The sequence below is a fragment of the Excalfactoria chinensis genome, chromosome Z (genome assembly GCF_039878825.1).
Source record: "Excalfactoria chinensis isolate bCotChi1 chromosome Z, bCotChi1.hap2, whole genome shotgun sequence".
NCBI lineage: Eukaryota > Metazoa > Chordata > Aves > Galliformes > Phasianidae > Excalfactoria > Excalfactoria chinensis.
The window spans coordinates 25,944,611-25,954,465 of NC_092857.1; the positions used below are offsets into that span (position 1 = coordinate 25,944,611).

At 42.3% G+C, this 9,855-nt stretch overlaps 1 protein-coding gene across 1 annotated transcript; it reads left to right on the forward strand.

The window, feature by feature from the left end:
* The first annotated feature begins 3,171 nt into the window (after positions 1–3,171).
* On the forward strand, positions 3,172–8,651 carry KCNV2 (potassium voltage-gated channel modifier subfamily V member 2). The gene is made up of 2 exons (XM_072360393.1): positions 3,172–4,614; positions 8,373–8,651. The coding sequence occupies exons 1-2, from the start codon at positions 3,172–3,174 to the stop codon at positions 8,649–8,651; spliced, it is 1,722 nt and encodes a 573-aa protein (XP_072216494.1).
* The last annotated feature ends 1,204 nt before the right edge of the window (positions 8,652–9,855 follow it).

Below are 9,855 nucleotides of genomic sequence, written 5' to 3' on the forward strand. Positions count from 1 at the left end.
TATCTAGGTTAGAGTCATTAGCCTGCTTGTGGCCTTTCTTGTTCTCCTAGTAGGAATGTCACAAGGTGCTGGCATCTGAGAGCCATCAGTTCCATATGCTAGAAACTGATGCTGCTGCAGTGTGAGTAGTGAGCAACGAACCTTGCCAGAGACTTCTCAGAACTGGGACCATGCAGTCTGGCAAAAAGCAAAACAAAATGTTACAGCAAAGGCTGGGAAAAGCAGTACTAATATACTCTTACCTGAATCTTAATTATGAAATATTCAAGAATTTTTGGTAGTGAAATGTCATTTCTGATTAGTGTTCTTCTTATGTCTGAAGTAATTTGAGAAGGAGAAAGAAACAGCGTTGAAATGTTCATTTGTATTAAGACTGTTAACAAAGGACTAATCATGGCATGTTTTAATGTTCAAAGCAAACTGCAGAGCAGATGAGAGTCTGTGATAATAAGGCACTGACATTCCTAATTAATATGAGCATTACATTTTTTTGAATGAAGGAAGAGGATGGGCAATGGAGAAGAACTCGTGAAGCAAAACATCTCCAAGCACACTTGAATATGAATTGATAATCATGCATGCTGTAAACAGCATAACCTGAAGAAAGCTTAGTCTATCCAGTGTGATCCACTGATCCATCAGGATACAGCCTGAGAACAGATGTAGTGCAAAAATTCTTAGCTATTATGTCTTTCTGTTCATCAGGACCAAGTAAACACTAAAGCTACAACCAGGAGGAAGGGAAAAGGGGGGCAGGGGGGGAAGTAGTGAATAAGTCTCACAGTAAATGTGATTGCATAACAGAATGCCACCAAAACAAAATAACTGGAGTTCGCAGGAAAATACTTGAGGTTAACAACACAACAGCAAGAGTGAAGAACAACAAAGGAAAAACACTGCTGCAGGTGGGCTGGGATAGAATATCCTGACAGCTTGTGAGAAAGGAACAGAAGCTGTCAGAGAAGACAGGCTAAAGGACTGCAGATGGAAAGCCCTTAGCAACATACAGGTTCAGGCACTGTGCAACACTTGCTTTTACAGATGGCAAGCTATGTGTATGCATTACTTCCAAGGGGCAGACTTTCACGGTTACAGTACCACTAAGGATATTAATGAGGTGAGATATGGCAAAAGTAACATTTTCTACTCAACAGCTGACAAAAATCAGACCCTGAAGGAACATTTGCTTGAAAACAGCTCTTTTTTTTTTTTTTTTTTTCCTACTTGTATCAGTTAAATTAATAAGCCTCAAAATTTTCGCTTTTTAGAACAGCTTCTTGGAGCACCTGCTGCCTATGTCTGAGAAATCTCTAAATTGCAGCAGCTGGTCCATTTCCAGACCACACCTTTCTCCTAGGGCCTTATGATAAACATCCAAATTTGCTCTGGTTATGTCTGTCCCAGGTGCAAAGACAGAAGGTTCTTGCTGTTGGCAGTGGTCTGACCATAGCAGCACTGTGGGCCACATCACAACGCTGGTGCAGTCCACATTTACCTGCCTTTTTGTCAAGCACTCATCAGCATGGGAAACTGAGACTGAATTAGCTGCTGGTAGGCCTCTTACTGACAGGGAAGCCAGGCATGTTGAAGCTGTGACATGGAAAAGAAAGAAACACAATGCTAATGTTACCAAAGATGAAAAAAATGTGTAACAGAAACTTGGATGTCACTCTACAAGATTGAGAGACTTCTGCACTGTAGGGACTGCTTTTTCATTGAGATACTTGGGAAAAGGCATATATGCTTGAGGAGCAAGGACTGAAACCAGGATATCTTCCTTTATTTTTGGTGCCTCAGCTTAGGCTTCAAATTGTGTCAATGTTTTAATAAAGCTGCTGTTGCAGGATTGCTGGGATTGTTAACATGATAGTTCAAGATTCAAAAAGATTTTCTCCTGACTTAGAAGCAATAAAAACAAAACTGAGTTTTCAGGTGCTCCAGGCATTCTCTTCAGCCTTCTGTACCAGTGAGGGTGCTGCCAAATCTAGCAGTTTTGTAGTGCCTTCTCCTGTTCTGTGTCGGCCTGTGTACACAGAAAGTAACAAGGTGGTATTGGGACAATGTACCTCAGGGGCTAAAACACAGATTTCCCCTGTGCATACTCTGCTTTGGAGGAGCACTAGCTCAGATGGATTGCTTAAAGCATCATGGAAAGCAACCTGGTTTTCAGGATGCTCATTGTTACTGGAGATGTTTGAGTCAGTTCTGCCAGGGCTGAGGTTGAAGCTTCCACCAGAAAAAAAAAAAAAAAAAAAAGAGAGAGAGAGAAAGCATCACTACTGCCCTATTAGGTACTTCATCTAGGCTTTCCGCTGACAAACATGAATTGCAAGGAGAATGGCTTTACACCCTGCTCTGTTTTGCAGCATCTCAAGAAGAGTCTGGAGTAAAGCAGCATGCTAGAAACTCATTCACGTGCCCTCCTTCACTTAAGCTGTATCCGGAAGAGCATGGGACACAGCGTCACAGCACAGCCCAGGGCTTGAGCAGATGCAGCTTTCCTCAGCCCACAACCAGGTAGACTGCAGGCATGCTAACCAAGAATGAATAGAGTTTATATTTATTTTCTAACCTTTGGAAAGCATTTTAAGACCTATGATAATGAATTACCACACAATATCTGTGTTTTAATTATTCATAATTTTCATTAAGGAGAACTAAGACCCCCATATACTCATGTAGATGAATGTTCCCTTCCTCTCTTCTATCTGCTCCTCCGATATTTTCATTTTCAGATTATTCTTAATCCCTATAATCTTGAATTAGGGAAATGTATGTTTTTTATTATCAATAGAATTTTAGGATTCTGTTTCACCATACTGATTTTTCATAGGTTTATGGATCCATAATCATTCACGTCACAGCCTGAGGGAGATGAGGCTGAAACAGGATAATAGCCCTTAAATCCCCTTCTCTAAGCACTCAAATCTTCCCTGTCAGCAAGATTAAAACGGTCAACAGCAGTCTTCATGTGTCTATATCCCACACTCAGCTTTCATAGCGACTGGAGTGGCAACTGGCAAGAGGAAAAATGCAGAACTGCTGCTGTGCTTGATACCAGCAAAGAGAAAAGAAAGAGGTACTCTCTGTCCTATTAGAGCCAGAAAGGACTGATGCTAATTTCTCAACCAGGTGGATGAAAACAAGGGAGAAAAGCAAGGAAAAATAGTTATGTTGCAGTTTAATATGAGGAGACAAATTCCTTTCCTTAAACATAAAGGAAGAGAAAGAGAACTGTCAAGTGTACTCACACAGCCCAACATGGGGAAGGATAATGAAGGTGTGTGTTTAAACAAGCAGAGTGATTTTTCTGGTACTGCTTCACTGAGCTCTCAGCCCCTGTTGCTCCTTGGACCAGAGGGAAACTACAACTATTATGTGGATGATGAGGATGAGGAAGAAGAGGAAGAAAAAGACCAAGGAAAATGGCAAACAGGGGACCCATTTGAAGGAGAAAACAAGCTCTCATCATCCATTCCTTTCTCTCCAGCCTTTTCAACTGGGGCCCCACCCAGACCTTCCACTTCATCCGTGCTGAACATTAACGTTGGCGGCCAAAGCTACCGTCTCACCTACCAGGCAGTGGCCACCTATCCCAAGACCCGTCTGGGCCGCCTGGCCACTTCCACTGACCGTCGCTGCCAGTTGGGCCTTTGCGATGACTACGCCGCCCAGGTGGATGAGTATTTCTTTGACCGTGACCCGGCTGTCTTTCAGCTGGTATACAATTTCTATGCCTCAGGGGTGCTCCGTGTGCGGGATGAGCTGTGCCCACGCAGCTTCTTGGAGGAGCTGAGCTATTGGGGTGTGCGGCTTAAATACACACCCCGCTGCTGCCGCATCTGCTTTGAGGAGCGTCGTGATGAGCTGAGTGAGCAGCTGAAGGTACAGCGTGAGCTACGCTCCCAGGCAGAAGCTCAGGAGAATGAGCAGCTCTTCCACCACATGCGCTACTATGGGCCCCAGCGCTGGCGCCTCTGGAACCTCATGGAGAAGCCCTTCTCCTCTGTCACTGCCAAGGTGATGGCAGTGGCCTCAAGCTTCTTTGTGCTCATCTCTGTGGTGGCTCTGGCACTCAATACAGTGGAGGAGATGCAGCAGGTAGACAGAAAGAGTGGAGAGAGCCGTCCTGTCCTGGAGCACATTGAGACCCTGTGCATTGTGTTCTTCACACTGGAGTACTTGCTGCGCTTGGTCTCCACCCCAGACCTGCGTCGTTTTGCCAGCAGCGCCCTCAATGCTGTAGACCTCATTGCTATCCTGCCCCTCTACCTGCAGCTGCTGCTCGAATGCTTCACTGATGACGACCAGCCCCGAGGTCGGGGCTCTCAGCATGAGTACGATATCGAGAAGGTGGGACGGGTGGGCAAAGTGGGACAAGTGCTTCGCATCATGCGTCTCATGCGCATCTTCCGCATACTCAAGCTGGCCCGCCACTCCACAGGGCTGCGTGCCTTTGGCTTTACCTTGCGCCAGTGCTACCAGCAGGTGGGCTGCCTTTTGTTGTTCATTGCCATGGGCATCTTCGCCTTCTCTGCCATGGTCTACACAGTGGAGCATGATGTCTCAAGTACCAACTTCACCAGCATCCCCCATGCTTGGTGGTGGGCTGCCGTAAGTAAACTCAACTCGCCTTGCTGGGTAGCCAGAGATTTTTCCCTTTCTTCCTCTTTCCTCTCCTCCCTCCTCTTTAGCTTTTCCTCCCCACCCCTCCCATGATAGAGATGCTGACAGAAGACCCAGATCAGTGAACATCTGCTCTGAATTCTGAGCTTACAGGACATATGCACTCACTCACGCATACACATGCATGCACTCATTCACCCCGTTGTAAGCTTTAATCAAGACTTAATCAGGCTGTCGGCACTGGCATTCCCATCTGACCAAACACAGGCAGCACTTGCCTTTCAAAGAAGTGGACAAAATAACAAAGAAAAGCATTTTTCCACTAAATTCTGTTGTCAGTGTTACCAAAACAAACAAACCAAACAGTGCATATCAGTCTATCTGATTGCAGGTTGATGTGAGACTTTCATTCTTGCTGTTTTTGAAGACATACTGTGATCCATCATGTAACTGCAAGAGGACAAGACATGCCTTTTGTTTTTCACAAAACTCTGGACTGTCTGAAAAGTTCAAACCAACCCTGAGCTCTGGCTATTAAAATTCATTAGGACCAGAAGCTGTTGCATTCTGCTCCTTAAGTACCACTTTCATGATACATTTGTACATGTAGACACATTGGTGGCTATTTCGTGTCTGTCAGCCTTGCAGAGGAATGAATTCAAAGAAGACAGAATGGCTCAGCGAGCTGAGATAAACTGCTCTATACTTCTAGTTCATGTCTGCACCCCACATCAGTCAGTAGTGAGGACTGATTGGTGGTTGGTTAATGTCATCTTGGATATTTTTTGCAGCCTCTGCAAGAAAGAGTGCAATCTTAGTCCCTCCCGAAACAATTGGGTTGGCGGTAACTGACTGAGCTTCTGCTGACAAGCCTCAGAAAAAAATGCAGAATGACCTCATTTCTAGAGTCTGCCACTGGGGTGATGCACATCTGAGCACATCACCTTGAGGTCTGAAATATCACTGACCTGTAATACACTGTGTTATGAAGAGAGATGTTTCTAAGGCAGTGTCTTCCAGGCTGGTAAGTTCACATCTTGTGGGGGCATGAAGATATAGCCAGGAACACAGAACTGTGAGAGCTTAATGCCCTCTCCCTTGCTTAAATGCTTCCTGGCTATTGCAGAATGATTCAGCTTCCCAAGCTCACCTCAGAAGTGCCTGTCATCAAAGATGGCCATGCATTTACTTACAACAGTTTAACCCTATTTTCTCAGTGTACTGGACAATTAAAATGATAGTTATATCTTTCAAGATGAGTTGCAAATACAAAAGAAACACCTGTGGGTTTATCAGGACTAACAAAAAGTGAAGGCTGGGAGAGGGAGCCAGGGGCTGTGAGTAAATGCTTAACAGATAATCTTTATGCTCAGGTATGGCAGTTTCTCAGTTATCGTCTCTACAGCACCGTTTTTGCAGTGAAAGGAAGGTGGTTTTATCTGTGGTGCTGAGGTTAGGGCGGGGGGGGGGGGGGAGAGAGGAAATCCCTCAACCAGCAATGTAAAAAAAAAAAAAAAAAGTCAAGTCAGAGGGAAGCTGGGGTGTGTCTTGGCTTCCCATTGCTCTACAGCTTGTTTTATCCCATTGCCATCTGCAATTTCATCTCATGGCAACTGATCCTGGCCTGCATAATCCACATTTATGGCATGGCTCTGGGGCACACTTGGCCCCAGATTCCTTCCAGAAAAGGAAGCCCAGGCAAAAGAACTTGAAAGGAGTCAGGAGACCTCCTCATCCTGGATGATCAGATCGGCACAGGGCATCCAGGACAGCAACACCAACCTATCTGAGAACATTTTTCCTAGGCAGCATCTGGGGAGAACATGGCCAAAAGTTCTGTTTCAACAGTGGCTGATGAAATGTGGAAGTTTCCCACATGTTTGCTGTGATTTTCTGAACATGCAGGGTACGTACATCACATCTGCAAGCTGGTAACACCATGATTATTTAGGTACTGCTCTGAAACCCATTTAACAATGACTACTTAAGAAATTCCTACTTAGCAAAGAAAGTGCCTCCAAAAGGGATGCTGTAGCTTGCAAATCAAAGTTCTATGGCATTTTTTTTTTTTTTTTTTTGAGCCTATTCATTCATTAAGAGTAAAAACTGAGATATCCAAATCACTTAAATTTCATCAAAATCCAACAGCGTCTGCAGTCTGACCCACAGGAGAGAACAAGTATTCCTCTGAGCTGCCACAGTGAATAGATAGAAGACTGTGCCAGTGGAACAGACCTTATCACAGGATAATGGTTTTGTCCTGGCTGCTAGAGATAAACATCTTGCCTTCATCTCAGTATTTATTTTTGGAGATATTTATCCTGTATTATCATTCAAATCCAGTGACTTAATTTCCATTAAACCAAATGACTAATCCTTTTTATTCTGCAGGAAGCACAAGGTGCATCCTACAAATACGCTTATCCAGTGCTGTCTCATGTACCCTAATGCTTACTTCATTTGAAATATCATTTTTTTTAGCATGTTAGAAGATGGAAGGCTGCACCTCATGACCTTCTAAAGACTTTTATTCAGAGCTAAAGCCACAAGGGCATTATAGTGAAACTCCTATTTCCAGTGGTATATTTCTACAGAAGTTTTATATTACTATTTTTTCAGATACATTCTCTTCAGATACTGCAAAAAAAGATTAAATAAAGTTCATTGGCTGAAAAACACCTCTTGAATAGGAATAATACAAAGAAGTGACACATAGCAGAAGCCTGTGAGTTTTAGCTGACAAAAAAAAAACAAAACAACAAAAAAAAAAACACATGTTTTGCTAAACGTAAACACCGTAGAAAATCAAGTTGTGTTGTGTGGGAGAATAAAACTTAGGAGTGATTGCATGTTGGCTGGTTGGTAGTACGTCATTCTTTATTCTTTTAACAGCCTCATAAAGAAACATCCAGGAAATCTGAAAACAAAATTTGTTTACAGAGTTTTCAAATTTTATTTCAGTACTTCATACAGTACTGGGCCCACATGCATCAAAGCTTCTTCATGCATATGTGATCTAAAAAGAGAAAATCTTGAAGGCTAAGGAAAAAAATACAAAAACCTCTACGAAGTATATTCATGTAAAGTAGATATATTAAATACCACCCCTCCCACAAAATAAAATAAAATAAAATAAAATAAAATAAAATTTTTAACAACACCCAAAATTTCTTCAAAGGAGTGAATTCAGGATAAGTTTCTTGTATATCCATCAGTTGAAACAAACAGGAACATTCCCTACTGGAGGTATGCACAGACTACACTTGTTTAACCTCTGACATAAAGAGGATGAGGCAGATCAAACAACTTATCACTATAAACATATACATATTGTAAGTGTGCAGTGCCTTCAAGGCAATTGAGTAAGATCTTTATTCCACAGCTCCTCATATCATTCAAAGATTCAGTCAATTGTATCATTATATACACGCTGTTCTCCTGAGTCACTCCTTCTAGTAGTGCTAGCATTACAGAAATACATCTCACAAACAGCTTTTCATGTGTTTTTTACTGTACATAGTATATGTATATATTTGATAATCAAAATTAATACTCAAAATAAAACCTACACAGTAAGTCCCAAAATACTGGCTTCTATAAGCATACCAGATTTAGACATAGAGAACATCTGTTCTCATCAACTTCAGAATTGCACCTGCTCACTATGCATATCCAGGTAAATGCTGAGGAGATAAGTGCCTGTATGCCTCCCCCTGCTAATAAGCTGAATGCTGGTTTGCCCATAGGTCAGCATCTCCACTGTGGGATATGGAGACATGTGTCCAGAAACTCACCTCGGCCGCCTGTTTGCATTCCTGTGCATTGCTTTTGGGATAATCCTGAACGGCATGCCCATCTCCATCCTCTACAACAAGTTCTCAGACTACTATAGCAAGCTGAAAGCCTACGAGTACACTGCTCTCAAGAAAGAGAGGGGGAAGGTGGACTTCACGAGGAGAGCCATGAAGAAAATCTCCGAATGCTGTGGAGAAGGTGGAGCTCGCTCCATGCCGCAACACCGATAAGAGCCGCCTTTGGATAAGAGGCTGAAATTAGGAAGCTGGAGGAAAAGAAATGAATCAGCAAAGCTAACTAGAGAAGAACTGAAAAGGCTGAAAGTAACAAAAAGTAGTCAGTGAAATATGTCTGCAAAGAAGCTGTTTTAAAAGGCTCAGATTCCAACATACATATATGTATGTATATATATGTATACATACATATATGTATATATATATTATTGGTAATATTAAGTTCATGATCTCATGTGCTCATGAGATATCTAAATGATGTTCTTCAGACATACTGCCCAGAAAATCTGAATTAGACCCCCAAGAAGATGTGACCCCTGTGACTGGCCAGACCCTTGCTGAAAACAAACCAGACCAAAGGGAAACAAACAAAAAAATACTGTAATTAAGGGTTGGCCACTTCTCTGCTGCCAGGGCAGCCTTAAAAATCAAACTTCCTGTAGAATACTCACTACATTGACTGCATTGCTGAAATCAGTTTTGCATCAGCTTTGAAAATAAGGGAAATAGCCTACAATGCTTTCTTCTGTACTCCTTAAGCTTTCAGTTTCCACTTGCACTGATACCTATGCTTCAGTGTCCCAATTGTATTTTCTAAATGTAGCACTGCAAAGAACTCTTGTTTTCACAACCAGGTAAGCAACATGCTGGTTTTACTATTTCCCCCTCTATCATCTCTGTAATCATCTTCCATTATGTCAAGAATTAGTGGGGATATCTGGAGTTTGAGCTGATAAATGCCATCAGTTTTGCAGACACTTCCAAACCAAAAGCTTCTCTAGGTATAGGATTAAGTGATAAACTACTTTATTATACAGCATCTAATGTATCTGTTTATTGAATTGTTAAAATAATAATGGGTCTGTCAGAGGACATAAATGACAGAGAAACATTCTGTAAAAACCCTCAAATGAAATGTGTAAAAGATAATATCTCATAAAGACTTTTCATGCAAAGGATCTTATCAGAGCTTAACTGCAGCCAAATTTAAATACTAAAGACAAGCCACTATAAGGACACACATCTGACACCTTGGTTCACCTCCAGGGGCTCCATATTTCCTGTAAGTACTGAGACTTCTCACATGGCTGGGCTTTTGCACATGTCAGAATCTCCTCCCTGGAACTAAAAAATAAATAGCAACAAGAAAACTACTGAACAGGATCAGCATTTCAGATATGAGGTGGCTGCATATCAGGAA